At 41.5% G+C, this 17,323-nt stretch overlaps 2 protein-coding genes across 3 annotated transcripts in view; one reads left to right on the plus strand and one right to left on the minus strand.

Moving 5' to 3' along the window:
- Nucleotides 1-7,357, minus strand: part of LOC131938666 (uncharacterized) — a 30,151-nt gene extending 22,794 nt beyond the window's left edge. Inside the window, exons 1-9 of the mRNA XM_059296794.1 lie at nucleotides 7,289-7,357; nucleotides 4,484-4,920; nucleotides 4,022-4,205; nucleotides 2,717-2,820; nucleotides 2,165-2,293; nucleotides 1,922-2,062; nucleotides 1,632-1,747; nucleotides 1,389-1,497; nucleotides 625-814 (exon numbers count right to left, since the gene is read on the minus strand). Of these exons, the coding sequence (XP_059152777.1) occupies nucleotides 625-814; nucleotides 1,389-1,497; nucleotides 1,632-1,747; nucleotides 1,922-2,062; nucleotides 2,165-2,293; nucleotides 2,717-2,820; nucleotides 4,022-4,205; nucleotides 4,484-4,697 (1,187 nt within the window). The 5' untranslated portion in view covers nucleotides 4,698-4,920; nucleotides 7,289-7,357. The remainder of the gene's footprint in view (nucleotides 1-624; nucleotides 815-1,388; nucleotides 1,498-1,631; nucleotides 1,748-1,921; nucleotides 2,063-2,164; nucleotides 2,294-2,716; nucleotides 2,821-4,021; nucleotides 4,206-4,483; nucleotides 4,921-7,288) is intronic.
- A 3,584-nt stretch (nucleotides 7,358-10,941) lies between these two features.
- Nucleotides 10,942-17,323, plus strand: part of LOC131937151 (putative maltase) — a 17,046-nt gene continuing 10,664 nt past the window's right edge. Inside the window, exons 1-2 of one of the 2 annotated variants that reach the window (XM_059294361.1) lie at nucleotides 10,942-11,258; nucleotides 11,684-11,863. In XM_059294361.1, the coding sequence (XP_059150344.1) occupies nucleotides 11,081-11,258; nucleotides 11,684-11,863 (358 nt within the window). In that variant the 5' untranslated portion in view covers nucleotides 10,942-11,080. The remainder of the gene's footprint in view (nucleotides 11,259-11,683; nucleotides 11,864-17,323) is intronic. The other variant, XM_059294352.1, reaches the window with a different exon arrangement.

The raw sequence follows: 17,323 nt of genomic DNA on the forward strand, positions 1-17,323 counted from the left end.
GAGAGGTATGAAGAGATAGACAGAGAGGTATGAAGAGATAGAGAGAGGTATGAAGAGATAGAGAGAGGTATGAAGAGATAGACAGAGAGGTATGAAGAGATAGAGAGGTATGAACAGATAGAGAGAGAGGTATGAAGAGAGAGAGAGGTATAGAGAGAATGAGAGAGGTATGAAGAGATAGAGAGAGGTATGAAGAGATAGAGAGAGATATGAAGAGATAGAGAGAGGTATGAAGAGATAGAGAGAGGTATGACGAGATAGAGAGAGGTATGAAGAGATAGACAGAGAGGTATGAAGAGATAGAGAGGTATGAACAGATAGAGAGAGAGGTATGAAGAGAGAGAGGTATAGAGAGATAGAGAGAGGTATGAAGAGATAGAGAGAGGTATGAAGAGATAGAGAGAAGTATGAAGAGATAGAGAGAGGTATGAAGAGATAGAGAGAGAGGTATGAAGAGATAGAGAGGTATAGAGAGATAGAGAGAGGTATGAAGAGATAGAGAGAGGTATGAAGAGATAGAGAGAGAGGTATGAAGAGATAGAGAGAGGTATGAAGAGATAGAGAGAGGTGTGAAGAGATAGAGAGAGGTATGAAGAGATAGAGAGAGAGGTATGAAGCAATCACCTGATCAAGTATTGATCACCATCCCGCAGGTAACACTCGAAGGTGGTCGGCAGGTTGTCGCAGGTGTCCGACCTGCAGGCGTCACTGTAGGGTTCGAACCCTTCAATCGTCGCGTTGGTCACCACCAGCTCGCCCTTCCTGCTGCTCGACCAGTTGCCCACCAAAAAGGCGGCAAATGTGCAGCCGATCGCTGAAATGTCAGGTCAAATGTCATGGGAGATTTTGAATGACATGTAGACGTTTTGAATGACATGTAGACGTGAAAGTGACAGTATTTAACAAACTTTGAAATCTGTTATAGAAAGGTTGACGTCACGGCTTAAGAATCTACTTTGAAAAATTTGATAAAATCGTTAAAGATGGCGTTACTCGTCACTTACTAAAACAATCAACGTTTTGTTTTGATAGAACAATCAACATTATGATTGTTCTAGAATAACCAGTTTAGATGAATAAAGCGTACTTACGGCAGAGATCTGGAAAACAAATTGATAAAAAAATAATTAATTAAGCTTTAAAACATATACGTGTAAATGATGAATAAGTTGATTGAGATGGTGTCTAATTAGTTTAGATGATGTCTACCTAATTAGTTGAGGTAATGTGGGGTTTAAAAGGTTCTCCTGATACACCGATGTTAAGGTGATGTGAGTCCAGTTAATAAGTGGGTCGCAACGTTACAACACCACGTTGATGACGTCACGTTGACGTCACTAGACAAACTTACTGTATGGCGTCAGGATGACGTCACTAGACAAACTTACTGTATGGCGTCAGGATGAAGTCAGCTGTGACGGAAGTGGGCGTGGCCAGACCATAACACTCGCTGTAGTTCTGTCTCACCAGGATGGTGCTGCCGTTCAGGATCATCGCCTGCAACACAATGAGGGGGGGGGGGGGGCACTAGAACTATTAAACAGGACATTCAGGACATTCTGAGAGGAGATACATAACATGACGACAGCCTCAGAAACTGAACAGACAGACAGACACTGATGTAAACTTACCAGACAGACAAACTTGTGGGGCAAAGTGCCGTCACTCTCCAGATTTCTGTTGACCAGTGTGACGTAGGTTGTGTCCCCTTCTGCCAGGCTGTAGAGACACGACAGAGTGGCGTTCCCTGAAAGGTAGAAACAGGTCTGACAACTCGTGGGACGGGGTTCGAGTCACGCTGGGGAGACCATCGGCCTGAAGATGTGGTCAGAGGGTGCGTGGGGGGGGGGGGCAGGGCGAGTCTTCTGGTCACCTGACTTTGTTTTTGTTTTTTAAATTTAGTTTTTGTCTGATGAATTACCTGTGTATAGGATGTCGTTGTTACAGTTATTGACCTCGACCTGCTTCCGGTCGCCACACACACGCACCGTACCGTTACACTCACTCGTGTAGTCGCCAAGTAGGTCAGTCGGACACGTGGTCTCTGACGTAATCAACGAGTCTGTGGAACACACCTGGTCCTTTAATCAATCTGATTAACATAATTAGACAATAATTAGCCAACCTAGATGAGATGTATTCATACGTTAACAGACGGACTCACCATTCTTGACGAACAGGTTGTGTCGGGCTGGCGGGTTGTCTGCCAGGTTGCACACTTGGGTGATGTTCAAGTCTGCTTGTGTGGACTGGCGCAGTATGACGTAATCAAAATATGGGGCTCCACGTTCGGCTGGAAATGTGGTCATCGGGTCAGTTCGTGAGTACATGCGACATGCACAAATTAATTAGTACATAAAATGCACATGCTAATTAGTGAGCACACGTACCGTGCACATGTTAATTAGTGAGTGCACGGACCGTGCACAGGTTAAATATAGACTCAATAATCAGGTCACATCTTTTGACTCCACTCGTGTGACGTAATAATTGCTTGCGAGATGTCACGTGATACAACATGACACTGTGACCTGCTTGACCTCTCTGGAGACTGGATGACCTATGGAGGCTGGATGACCTATAGACCTACCTTTATGCCACTCTATGGTAAAAAAAAAAACCCTCCCTTTAGGTTCCATAATGGAAACTGATCTAATTTTAGGTCGCTGAATGGTAAATGACCTACCTTTAGGTCGCTGAAGGGTAAATGACCTACCTTTAGGTCCCTGGTACGCGAGGTACTTGGTGCTGCTGATGCGGTACAGGTAGAGACAGGTGAAGGCGTGGCCGGTGGTCCCCACCCCCTGTATGGTGCCGCTCCTGGAAATGTAAGGACACGTCAGTTACAATGGCAATCTATGACGAGTCCACTTTGTGTACCCACTGTTTGGTTAGCTCACTTTGTACTTTCACGTACACAGAGTTTAGAGGAAGTTGTGAAATCGTACTCAACAATTAACAGATACGTTGAGAGTTTTCGCCTTTTTACGCCTCCATACATTATCATGTATGAAACAGAAATGATCCATTGTAATCGTGCAAAAAATCGAACCAGAGATTTTGATCAACTTTGACCTTTTACTTCCTTCCGGAACGGAAAAACTTGGTTTCGCAATTTTGTCCGTCTGTCAGTGACTCTGTCAGTGTGTACGAAATCTAATATATAAGTATAATATCAAATTTGTAATTTCCTGTTAACTTTTGAGCGATTTTCAATCATGGGAACTGGTACCTACTCTACTTATTTTTCTCAAAAAACCAATCAACTACCGTTTAAGTTAGTTGGACGAAAGTATTACAGTGTTACAGTATCAACTTTTGAGCGATTTCCGGTAACCGGAAGTAATACTTTACGCTATTTCCGATTTCTCAAAGAATATCGCTCCCCCCGGATCGATTTAAAAAAAATTCACTGATGTCAATCTCGATGTTCACTCTGATATAAAATTTGAATTCCGTAGATGTTTAACTTTTTAAAAATTAGTAATGTTTCCTACATAAATTTCCATTTCTATTTTTTGCACTATTATACACACATTGTTTGCGTTCATTTTCTACGCCATTCTTTTCTATTAAAACATTTTAATATACGAGAGAGTTAAGGGGAGATCACTCACGTTTTATAATTTGCGTATTATTGAAAAAATTGCTTGCGAGGCTGTTTCAAATAGAATTAAATGTATTGGCTCAATGACCTTGAGCAGATACATTGAGGATACGTGTAAAGGTCAATGAACTCACCTGAGCAGATAAAGGTCAGTGAACTCACCTGAGCAGATAAAGGTCAATGAACTCACTTGAGCAGATAAAGGTCAATGAACTCACTTGAGCAGATAAAGGTCAATGAACTCACTTGATCAGAAAAAGGTCAATGAACTCACTTGAGCAGATAAAGGTCAATGAACTCACTTGAGCAGATAAAGGTCAATGAACTCACTTGAGCAGATAAAGGTCAATGAACTCACCTGAGCAGATAAAGGTCAATGAACTCACTTGAGCAGATAAAGGTCAATGAACTCACCTGAGCAGGTACTTGGCTCCGATGTTGTCCACGCATGTCCAGTTGCTGGTGACGTCAGGACAGAGATTTGGGTAACGACACGGGTGGTAACCGCTCAATGACGTCGATGTAAACGTGACGTCACCTTTCTTTGAGGACATCCACGCCCCCCTCAGATCAGCAGGAAAGCTGCAACTAGCTCCATCTAGAGGAATAATTACTAATTAGCAATAAATAATGAGAGATACAGAGTAAGTTCATTGGCCCTGAATTCTGGAGCTCGTAGTCCAGCCATGTCATGGTCGCTACATGACTTTTAAGTCATGGCACCTGACTTGAGCCATGGCACCTGACTTAAGTCACGACGACACCTGACTTAGCCTAGAAAAGAAGTAGCCTACAGGCTACTGTGTATACTACTAGACACCAGCTGCTTCTAATATTACAAATGTCATTCAAATTAAAATAAAGCAACTCTCTCACCTGTGGTGTTGGCAAGGTAACTGGCAGATAAAATAAACAAAATAAATCTAGAAAGTTCCATTGATCCAGGAACAGCTGAGGGGATGAAATGTTCTTTAAATCCTGTCCCTCGGGTGCCTACACCAATCAGTTGTCGGACATTTTGTGTACACGAGTCTCGTACACACGCATGTACACCTGGTTTATGTACACTCCGAGTCTCGTACACACGCATGTACACCTGGTTTATGTACACTCTCCACTTCCCTGCTAACTATAAATTTGACAAATGTTCTTATCCAACCGTATAAACGTTTGAGTGCTCCACTATTGAGCAATAAATCATGATTCACTTTAAAGTCCCTTCGCCAGGAGAATAAATCAGAAATTGTTTTAGTGACGTCATGACGTCTGCCCTGATCAAGACGCGTGACGTCTTTGATGTGATCTCAAGTCTGCTGCGTTTTCACATAAAAAACAAATTCAGTTTCAGCTAAGCCTAACGCGCGTCAAAGGTCGGAAACACAATCAATTTGACGTCCTACATTAGCTAGAAATACATTTATTTGACGTCCTACATTAGCTAGAAATACATTTATTTGACGTCCTACATTAGCTAGAAATACATTTATTTGACGTCCTACATTAGCTAGAAACACATATAAATTTGACTTCCTACATTAGCTAAAACACATATCAATTTGACGTCCTTCATTAGCTAGAAACACATTTATTTGACATTTAACGTTAGCTAGAAACACATCAATTTGACGTCCAACATTAGCTAGAAACACATTAATTTGACGTCCGATATTAGCTAGAAACATATCAATTTGACGTCCTACATTAGCTAGAAACACATATCAATTTGACGTCCTACATTAGCTAAAAACACATATCAGTTTGACGTCCTACATTAGCTAAAAACACATATCAGTTTGACGTCCTACATTAGCTAGAAACACATATCAATTTTACGTCCTACATTAGCTAAAAACACATATCAGTTTGACGTCCTACATTAGCTAAAAACACATATCAATTTTACGTCCTACATTAGCTAAAACACATATCAGTTTGACGTCCTACATTAGCTAAAAACACATATCAATTTGACGTCCTTCATTAGCTAGAAACACATTTATTTGACATTTAACGTTAGCTAGAAACACATCAATTTGACGTCCAACATTAGCTAGAAACACACATCAATTTGACGTCCTACATTAGCTAGAAACAGATCAATTTGACGTCCTACATTAGCTAAAAACACATATCAGTTTGACGTCCTACATTAGCTAAAAACACATATCAATTTTACGTCCTACATTAGCTAAAACACATATCAGTTTGACGTCCTACATTAGCTAAAAACACATATCAATTTGACGTCCTTCATTAGCTAGAAACACATTTATTTGACATTTAACGTTAGCTAGAAACACATCAATTTGACGTCCAACATTAGCTAGAAACACACATCAATTTGACGTCCTACATTAGCTAGAAACAGATCAATTTGACGTCCTACATTAGCTAAAAACACATATCAGTTTGACGTCCTACATTAGCTAAAAACACATATCAATTTTACGTCCTACATTAGCTAGAAACACATCAATTTGACGTCCTACATTAGCTAGAAAAACATCTATTTGACGTCCTACATTAGCTAGAAACACATTAATTTGACGTCCTACATTAGCTAGAAAAACATCTATTTGACGTCCTACAATAGCTAGAAACACATTAATTTGACGTCCTACATTAGCTAAAAATACATATCAACTTGACGTCCTACATTAGCTAAAAACACATATCAGTTTGACGTCCTACATTAGCTAAAAACACATATCAGTTTGACGTCCTACATTAGCTAGAAACACATATCAATTTTACGTCCTACATTAGCTAAAAACACATATCAGTTTGACGTCCTACATTAGCTAAAAACACATATCAATTTTACGTCCTACATTAGCTAAAACACATATCAGTTTGACGTCCTACATTAGCTAAAAACACATATCAATTTGACGTCCTTCATTAGCTAGAAACACATTTATTTGACATTTAACGTTAGCTAGAAACACATCAATTTGACGTCCAACATTAGCTAGAAACACACATCAATTTGACGTCCTACATTAGCTAGAAACAGATCAATTTGACGTCCTACATTAGCTAAAAACACATATCAGTTTGACGTCCTACATTAGCTAAAAACACATATCAATTTTACGTCCTACATTAGCTAGAAACACATCAATTTGACGTCCTACATTAGCTAGAAAAACATCTATTTGACGTCCTACATTAGCTAGAAACACATTAATTTGACGTCCTACATTAGCTAGAAAAACATCTATTTGACGTCCTACAATAGCTAGAAACACATTAATTTGACGTCCTACATTAGCTAAAAATACATATCAATTTGACGTCCTACATTAGCTAGAAACATATCTATTTGACGTCCTACATTAGCTAGAAACATTTAATTTGACGTCCTACATTAGCCAGAAACACATTAATTTGACGTCCTACATTAGCTAGAAACACATATCAATTTGACGTCCTACATTAGCTAGAAACAGATCAATTTGACGTCCTACATTAGCTAAAAACACATATCAGTTTGACGTCCTACATTAGCTAGAAACACATCAATTTGACGTCCTACATTAGCTAGAAAAACATCTATTTGACGTCCTATATTAGCTAGAAACACATTAATTTGACGTCCTACAATAGCTAGAAACACATATCAATTTGACGTCCTACAATAGCTGGGAGAAAAATCAGTTTGATCTGGGTTTGATTTACCTTAGATCGCGTCAGATTTTCCACATTTCCAACAATGATCACACTTTATTGTTTAACAAGTAAGTTCTTACATGTGTGGGGTGGGGTGGGGGTGAACAGGAGTTGAATATGGCTGGGAGAGGGGGCGGTTGTGTACATTAAGGGGGTGGGATGAGGGTGGGGGTGTAGTTGTCACCCTCACTGTATTGGTACTTTCATTGGTAGAGTCCGGGACTACTTTTTTTCAAATCAGCAACTACGCCGCTCAACAGAGAAGTGTCTTTTAACCGAAAGTCTTTAAACCAACCCCCCCCCCCTAGCTGGATCAATGCTATCCCCGGGGGACAAGACACACGCAACCAGGGGCGTAACTTAAGCTGCCTTGGTGCACAATTTCTTGTTAGAAACCAATTCACCATTACCCCCCCCCTCTCCCACACACCCCCACCCCCGCCTTCATTCAGCAGTTACACTTGATTTTAGTTTCCAATAGTTTTTTCACCCCACCCCGCTTCTAAATTTAACGAAATAAAAACAATTAGAACAGATTTATGTCATTACTAAATTAAATTATGTTAATGTTGTGTAGCTTCCTACATCCTGCAATATGCGATATTTGAGGGGGGGGGGACTTTAAGATAAAATGTAATATATTCAGACATTTTTAACGGTCAACTTTTAGCGTGTGTACGGTACACTGTGAACAATTTCAATAAATTTCAAATCTAATTTACTTTCCCCGTCTGGAGATAGACCAGTCTTGCACGGCCGGCCACTTATCGACTGGGATCGCTGCTTTAATCAGACGACAACAAAAAACGGATCGACCCGCGCCGACCCGGGCTAATACAGTCGCATGGGTTGTTGACACGCAGGGGTCAGGACCCCGCCTTGTAGCGTGTGAACTGTGGGGACATAGGGGACAAGATCGGGGGGACGGGCCGCGGAGAGAGCTGGGATAGGTGAATCTCAAGGGCTCTCTAAGTACAGTTGACGGGTGGATTAATTAGCCGGTTAAATGGATCAATAGTAAGGGTGTTCTAATGACAGGATCGTTTAATTAGCCATTTAGCCGGATCAGTGGTAAGGGTCAATATGTTTTAATCGGTCTATAATCACAGGTGATCTAGTGTGGAGCGTCTATTGTGGGGTGTCTAGTGTCGGGTGTCTAGTGTGGGGTGTATGGTGTGGGGGGTGTCTAGTGTGGGGAGTCTGGTGTGGTGTCTAGTGTGGGGTGTCTGGTGTGGTGTCTAGTGTGGGGTGTCTAGTGTGGGGTGTCTAGTGTGGGGTGTCTAGTGTGGTGTCTAGTGTGGGGTGTCTAGTGTGGGGTGTCTAGTGTGGGGTGTCTAGTGTGGGGTGTCTAGTGTGGTGTCTAGTGTGGGGTGTCTAGTGTGGGGTGTCTAGTGTGGGGTGTCTAGTGTGGTGTCTAGTGTGGTGTCTAGTGTGGGGTGTCTAGTGTGGGGTGTCTATTCTGGGGTGGCGTACATTGGGTGGGGTGGCGTACATTGGGTGGGATGGCGTACATTTGAGTGGCGTACTGACCAGTACTGACCACTAACACTACCATAGACCAATGGTGACCACTACCACTGGCCAGAACTGACCACTAACGCTAGCAGATTCTCTAGTAAAATCTTATCGACACCGTCAAGTCGTAACTTGTGTTAAGGCACAGTGACCATAAATTTATGGTCAAAGGGACGTAACCAGTTATATATTTTACATTTTTAGACATTCTTGATTTAACGCTCTTGAAAGAAGTGACTGAAAATGAACAGAATTTTTATTTCAAATTTCACTTGGACGGGATATTTGTAAAAGAAATCCAACGCCTGGTATTTGACCTGCAGTGACCTGTGACCTGGTCGCTAATTGGGTCCGATATTTTATTGGCTGGTATGGGAAGACAAAGGTTAGTTAGGGCAGGTTAGATGAGGGCAGATTAAAGTGTGTGTGGAGGGGGGGGGGGGGCAGGTTTAGATGAGGGCAGACAACAGGACAGGGTTAAATGAGGGCAGATAAAAGTGTGGGGGGGGGGGGCAGGTTTAGATGTAGGAAGACAACAAGACAGGGCTAGATCAGGACCTATCGAAGCGTATCAGGTGAGCGACTGTCGATCACGTGACCGTAGATGTTTTAGATACAGGGGGTGCGTGCGTGAGTGCGTGCGTGCGCACGTGTGTGTGTGTGTGTGAGTGATTGTGTATGTGTGTGAGTGATTGTGTGTGTGTGTGTGTGTGTGAGAGAGAGAGAGAGAGAGAGAGAGTGAGTGTGTATATTAAATGATAGGTAGATAGAAAAGAAATAAAATTATTGTGAGTTAATAGGCTAAGCAGTGGGTTATTTGTTGTAATTTTTTTTTTTTTGCATATAGCAACACTAAACATACAAATATACAAACACACATACAGACATACAGACACACAGAAATACAGACGAAATTGAAAACCATGTTTTTCCTACTCAGCGTGTTGTAAAAGGTGGAGATTTATTAAAATTTTGAATTCTCGAAATTAAACAGGGGACGTAATTGTGTTTGTCTTCGAGGTTGGTACATTTTCTTGTATTACCTCCCATACTATTCTAGAGTCAAGACCTCTGTTTTTATTGCAAGATCTTTTTTGTTAGTAATGTCAATTTGTTTATTTGTTTGTTTTACTGTGGATTTGTGGCGAATCTTGGAACTCAATCTTGACCTACTTCGTTCAAACTTTCCAGTTACGTTCCACTTCGATGACAATACAAGTCTATATTTTAATTTAACATGATGTTTAATTTGAAATTAAAAATGAATTAAACGAACTCGAAATAACTCGGAATTAACAAAATTAATTACTCGACAGATTCCTATATTCAACAAGGAGGGGAGATAACAAGCTAGATGCGATCGCCCAATAAGTTGAGCTGTAGTTCACGCTGAATGTATGGTCACGGTTGGTTGCCCAAATGTCGACCACTTTGATGGGGCAGGCAAATGTCTTTTAGAGATTACTGGTCGGGTTTTCACTCATAGGTAATAACTAGGACACGCCGCTGGGACACTAGGCAGTGTTTCTTCCAGACTTTTCTCCGGGGGGGGGGGGGCACTTAATATTTTCGGGAGTAGGGCGGACTAAATTTTATGGCGGAAGAGGGGTGGACGGACAGTGGTAAAATTATATATTTTTCTATATAAATATCCAATTCGATGGGGGGGGGGGCGGTAGACTTTGTTCAGGGGGGGGGGGGTTCTCCAAGCCGCCCCCTCCCCCCATTCCCCCCCCCCCCCCCCCCCCCCCCCCCCACCCGAAGAGGTGCCTGGAAGAACCACTGACACTAGGACACACCACAACGACAAACGATTGGTTAGGTGAGTCATGCTGCGTCATGATTTCTTCAACTCCTATTTTCTTATCTTTAACTAAACAATTAGATTACAAAGGTTTTCATATGGTACATATTATTTACGTTTAATTTAATGAAATGATTTTTAAAAATATTTCCAAAACTTAAAGAAATTGCTATGTCATTGATGGGATGAAAGTGATTGAAAGATTTTTTTTCTGCCTTGGTTCGATTGAACTCACTAACCTGCTGTGTCATGCTGACTAGTCACGTGATGTTAGGAGATGGACCAAGTGAAATACTGGCACCTTTTTTTTTTCTTCAGAAAACTATTTAAGAAAGCTTATCTTGAAGTCAACTAAAGAACGGCTACAGGGTTTTAACTGCTGATACTACTAGACCAGAACTCTGTCCGCTCAGATTCCAAGTCACTCGGCACCAACACACGGGTCTACACGGGTCTACACACGGGTCTACACACACCACGCCATGATGAGGCTGATGCTCGTCTTCCTCGCTGTCTTCACCAGCTCGGGTCATGGGTTCCTCGTGGACGACCCCGACCCGACCCCACCCCCCATGGAGTGGTGGAAGCAGACGGTCATCTACCAGATCTACCCCAGGTCATTCAAGGACTCCGACGGTGACGGCGTCGGCGACCTTCAAGGTAAGAAAGGTGACCTTCAAGGTAAGACAAGTGACCTTCAAGGTAAGAAAGTAAAGGTAAGACAGGTGACCTTCAAGGTAAGACAGGTGACCTTCAAGGTAAGACAGGTGACCTTCAAGGTAAGACAAGTGACCTTCAAGGTAAGAAAGTAAAGGTAAGACAGGTGACCTTCAAGGTAAGACATGTGACTCTCAAGGTAAGACATGTGACTCTCAAGGTAAGACAGATGACCTTCAAGGTAAGACAGGTGACCTTCAAGGTAAGACAGGTGACTTTCAAGGTAAGGGAGGCAAACTTAACGGTAAGATAATCAACCTTCAATCTAAGACAGGTGATCTTTAAAGTATGACAGGTCACAGTAAAGGTTAGACTAAAAAACCAGTAATTTAAAAAATCTAATCAAGCTTATTACCCCCCCCCCCCAGGCATCATCTCCCAGCTGCCTTACTTCAAGTACGTGGGGGTGGAGACCCTTTGGATCAGTCCATTTTACAAGTCACCCCAGAAAGATTTTGGTTACGACATCAGCGATCAAAAAGATGTCGACCCCATTTTTGGTGACATACATGACTTTAGGACTTTGGTGGCAGAGGCCAAGAAACTGGGTAAGTCATAAGTCATGCCATAAGTCATGTCATAAATCATGTCATAAGTCATGTCATAAGTCATGTCATAAGTCATGTCATAAGTCATGTCATAAGTCATGTCATAAGTCATGTCATAAGTCATGTCATAAGTCATGTCATAAGTCATGTCATAAGTCGTGTCATAAGTCATGTCATAAGTCATGTCATAAGTCATGTCATAAGTCATGTCATAAGTTATGTCGTAAGTTATGTCATAAGTCATGTCATAAGTCATGTCAGAAGTATTGTAGCTTCTTATGTGACTTTGTCTATGTCTGAAGATCTTGTGTGACTTTGTCTAGGTCTGAAGATCTTGTGTGACTTTGTCTAGGTCTGAGGATCTTGTGTGACTTTGTCTAGGTCTAAGGATCTTGTGTGACTTTGTCTAGGTCTAAAGATCTTGTGTGACTTTGTCTAGGTTTGAGGATCTTGTGTGACTTTGTCTAGGTCTGAGGATCTTGTGTGACTTTGAAGATCTTGTGTGACTTTGTCTAGGTCTGAGGATCTTGTGTGACTTTGTCTAGGTCTGAAGATCTTGTGTGACTTTGTCTAGGTCTGAAGATCTTGTGTGACTTTGAAGATCTTGTGTGACTTTGAAGATCTTGTGTGACTTTGTCTAGGTCTGAGGATCTTGTGTGACTTTGAAGATCTTGTGTGACTTTGTCTAGGTCTGAAGATCTTGTGTGACTTTGTCTAGGTCTGAAGATCTTGTGTGACTTTGTCTAGGTCTGAGGATCTTGTGTGACTTTGTCTAGGTCTAAGGATCTTGTGTGACTTTGTCTAGGTCTGAGGATCTTGTGTGACTTTGTCTAGGTCTGAGGATCTTGTGTGACTTTGTCTAGGTCTGAAGATCTTGTGTGACTTTGAAGATCTTGTGTGACTTTGTCTAGGTCTGAGGATCTTGTGTGACTTTGAAGATCTTGTGTGACTTTGTCTAGGTCTGAGGATCTTGTGTGACTTTGTCTAGGTCTGAAGATCTTGTGTGACTTTGTCTAGGTCTGAGGATCTTGTGTGACTTTGTCTAGGTCTAAAGATGTTGTGTGACTTTGTCTAGGTCTGAAGATCTTGTATGACTTTGTCTAGGTCTGAGGATCTTGTGTGACTTTGTCTAGGTCTTAGGATCTTGTGTGACTTTGATTAGGTCTGAGGATCTTGTGTGACTTTGTCTAGGTCTGAAGATCTTGTGTGACTTTGAAGATCTTGTGTGACTTTGTCTAGGTCTGAGGATCTTGTGTGACTTTGAAGATCTTGTGTGACTTTGTCTAGGTCTAAAGATGTTGTGTGACTTTGTCTAGGTCTGAAGATCTTGTGTGACTTTGTCTAGGTCTGAGGATCTGGTGTGACTTTGAAGATCTTGTGTGACTTTGAAGATCTTGTGTGACGTTGTCTAGGTCTGAGGATCTTGTGTGACTTTGTCTAGGTCTGAGGATCTTGTGTGACTTTGTCTAGGTCTGAAGATCTTGTGTGACTTTGTCTAGGTCTAAAGATCTTGTGTGACTTTGTCTAGGTCTGAGGATCTTGTGTGACTTTGTCTAGGTCTGAGGATCTTGTGTGACTTTGAAAATCTTGTGTGACTTTGTCTAGGTCTGAAGATCTTGTGTGACTTTGAAGATCTTGTGTGACTTTGTCTAGGTCTAAAGATGTTGTGTGACTTTGTCTAGGTCTGAAGATCTTGTGTGACTTTGTCTAGGTCTGAGGATCTTGTATGACTTTGAAGATCTTGTGTGACTTTGAAGATCTTGTGTGACGTTGTCTAGGTCTGAGGATCTTGTGTGACTTTGTCTAGGTCTGAGGATCTTGTGTGACTTTGTCTAGGTCTGAGGATCTTGTGTGACTTTGTCTAGGTCTGAAGATCTTGTGTGACTTTGTCTAGGTCTAAAGATCTTGTGTGACTTTGTCTAGGTCTGAGGATCTTGTGTGACTTTGTCTAGGTCTGAGGATCTTGTGTGACTTTGTCTAGATCTAAAGATCTTGTGTGACTTTGTCTAGGTTTGAGGATCTTGTGTGACTTTGTCTAGGTCTGAGGATCTTGTGTGACTTTGTCTAGGTCTGAGGATCTTGTGTGACTTTGAAGATCTTGTGTGACTTTGTCTAGGTCTGAAGATCTTGTGTGACTTTGTCTAGGTCTAAAGATCTTGTGTGACTTTGTCTAGGTCTGAGGATCTTGTGTGACTTTGTCTAGGTCTGAAGATCTTGTGTGACTTTGTCTAGGTCTGAAGATCTTGTGTGACTTTGAAGATCTTGTGTGACTTTGAAGATCTTGTGTGACTTTGTCTAGGTCTAAAGATCTTGTGTGACTTTGTCTAGGTCTGAGGATCTTGTGTGACTTTGTCTAGGTCTGAGGATCTTGTGTGACTTTGAAGATCTTGTGTGACTTTGAAGATCTTGTGTGACTTTGTCTAGGTTTGAGGATCTTGTGTGACTTTGTCTAGGTCTGAGGATCTTTTGTGACTTTGAAGATCTTGTGTGACTTTGAAGATCTTGTGTGACTTTGTCTAGGTCTGAGGATCTTGTGTGACTTTGTCTAGGTCTGAGGATCTTGTGTGACTTTGTCTAGGTCTGAGGATCTTGTGCGACTTTGTCTAGGTCTGAGGATCTTGTGTGACTTTGTCTAGGTCTGAAGATCTTGTGTGACTTTGTCTAGGTCTGAGGATCTTGTGTGACTTTGTCTAGGTCTGAGGATCTTGTGTGACTTTGTCTAGGTCTGAGGATCTTGTGTGACTTTGTCTAGGTCTGAGGATCTTGTGTGACTTTGTCTAGGTCTTAGGATCTTGTGTGACTTTGAAGATCTTGTGTGACTTTGTCTAGGTCTGAGGATCTTGTGTGACTTTGTCTAGGTCTTAGGATCTTGTGTGACTTTGAAGATCTTGCGTGACTTTGTCTAGGTCTTAGGATCTTGTGTGACTTTGTTTAGGTCTGAAGATCTTGTGTGACTTTGTCTAGGTCTGAAGATCTTGTGTGACTTTGAAGATCTTGTGTGACTTTGAAGATCTTGTGTGACTTTGTCTAGGTCTGAGGATCTTGTGTGACTTTGTTTAGGTCTGAAGATCTTGTGTGACTTTGTCTAGGTCTGAAGATCTTGTGTGACTTTGAAGATCTTGTGTGACTTTGAAGATCTTGTGTGACTTTGTCTAGGTCTGAGGATCTTGTGTGACTTTGTCTAGGTCTGAGGATCTTGTGTGACTTTGTTTAGGTCTGAGGATCTTGTGTGACTTTGTCTAGGTCTGAAGATCTTGTGTGACTTTGAAGATCTTGTGTGACTTTGTCTAGGTCTGAAGATCTTGTGTGACTTTGTCTAGGTCTGAAGATCTTGTGTGACTTTGTCTAGGTCTGAGGATCTTGTGTGACTTTGTCTAGGTCTAAGGATCTTATGTGACTTTGTCTAGGTCTGAGGATCTTGTGTGACTTTGTCTAGGTCTGAGGATCTTGTGTGACTTTGTCTAGGTCTGAGGATCTTGTGTGACTTTGTCTAGGTCTGAAGATCTTGTGTGACTTTGTCTAGGTCTGAAGATCTTGTGTGACTTTGAAGATCTTGTGTGACTTTGAAGATCTTGTGTGACTTTGTCTAGGTCTGAGGATCTTGTGTGACTTTGAAGATCTTGTGTGACTTTGTCTAGGTCTGAGGATCTTGTGTGACTTTGTCTAGGTCTAAAGATGTTGTGTGACTTTGTCTAGGTCTGAAGATCTTGTGTGACTTTGTCTAGGTCTGAGGATCTTGTGTGACTTTGTCTAGGTCTAAAGATGTTGTGTGACTTTGTCTAGGTCTGAAGATCTTGTATGACTTTGTCTAGGTCTGAGGATCTTGTGTGACTTTGTCTAGGTCTTAGGATCTTGTGTGACTTTGTTTAGGACTGAGGATCTTGTGTGACTTTGTCTAGGTCTGAAGATCTTGTGTGACTTTGTCTAGGTCTGAGGATCTTGTGTGACTTTGAAGATCTTGTGTGACTTTGTCTAGGTCTAAAGATGTTGTGTGACTTTGTCTAGGTCTGAAGATCTTGTGTGACTTTGTCTAGGTCTGAGGATCTTGTATGACTTTGAAGATCTTGTGTGACTTTGAAGATCTTGTGTGACGTTGTCTAGGTCTGAGGATCTTGTGTGACTTTGTCTAGGTCTGAGGATCTTGTGTGACTTTGTCTAGGTCTGAGGATCTTGTGTGACTTTGTCTAGGTCTGAAGATCTTGTGTGACTTTGTCTAGGTCTAAAGATCTTGTGTGACTTTGTCTAGGTCTGAGGATCTTGTGTGACTTTGTCTAGGTCTGAGGATCTTGTGTGACTTTGAAAATCTTGTGTGACTTTGTCTAGGTCTGAAGATCTTGTGTGACTTTGAAGATCTTGTGTGACTTTGTCTAGGTCTGAGGATCTTGTGTGACTTTGTCTAGGTCTGAGGATCTTGTGTGACTTTGTCTAGGTCTGAGGATCTTGTGTGACTTTGTCTAGGTCTGAGGATCTTGTGTGACTTTGAAAATCTTGTGTGACTTTGTCTAGGTCTGAAGATCTTGTGTGACTTTGAAGATCTTGTGTGACTTTGTCTAGGTCTGAGGATCTTGTGTGACTTTGTCTAGGTCTAAAGATGTTGTGTGACTTTGTCTAGGTCTGAAGATCTTGTATGACTTTGTCTAGGTCTGAGGATCTTGTGTGACTTTGTCTAGGTCTTAGGATCTTGTGTGACTTTGTTTAGGTCTGAGGATCTTGTGTGACTTTGTCTAGGTCTGAAGATCTTGTGTGACTTTGTCTAGGTCTGAGGATCTTGTGTGACTTTGAAGATCTTGTGTGACTTTGTCTAGGTCTAAAGATGTTGTGTGACTTTGTCTAGGTCTGAAGATCTTGTGTGACTTTGTCTAGGTCTGAGGATCTTGTATGACTTTGAAGATCTTGTGTGACTTTGAAGATCTTGTGTGACGTTGTCTAGGTCTGAGGATCTTGTGTGACTTTGTCTAGGTCTGAGGATCTTGTGTGACTTTGTCTAGGTCTGAAGATCTTGTGTGACTTTGTCTAGGTCTAAAGATCTTGTGTGACTTTGTCTAGGTCTGAGCATCTTGTGTGACTTTGTCTAGGTCTGAGGATCTTGTGTGACTTTGAAAATCTTGTGTGACTTTGTCTAGGTCTGAAGATCTTGTGTGACTTTGAAGATCTTGTGTGACTTTGTCTAGGTCTGAGGATCTTGTGTGACTTTGTCTAGGTCTGAGGATCTTGTGTGACTTTGTCTAGGTTTGAGGATCTTGTGTGACTTTGAAGATCTTGTGTGACTTTGAAGATCTTGTGTGACTTTGTCTAGGTCTGAGGATCTTGTGTGACTTTGAAGATCTTGTGTGACTTTGTCTAGGTCTAAAGATCTTGTGTCTTTGTCTAGGTCTGAGGATCTTGTGTGACGTTGTCTAGGTCTGAGGATCTTGTGTGACTTTGTCTAGGTCTGAAGATCTTGTGTGACTTTGTCTAGGT

Source organism: Physella acuta, unplaced genomic scaffold (genome assembly GCF_028476545.2).
Source record: "Physella acuta isolate Inbredline_101_S28 unplaced genomic scaffold, ASM2847654v3 ptg000017l, whole genome shotgun sequence".
NCBI classification, from domain to species: domain Eukaryota; kingdom Metazoa; phylum Mollusca; class Gastropoda; family Physidae; genus Physella; species Physella acuta.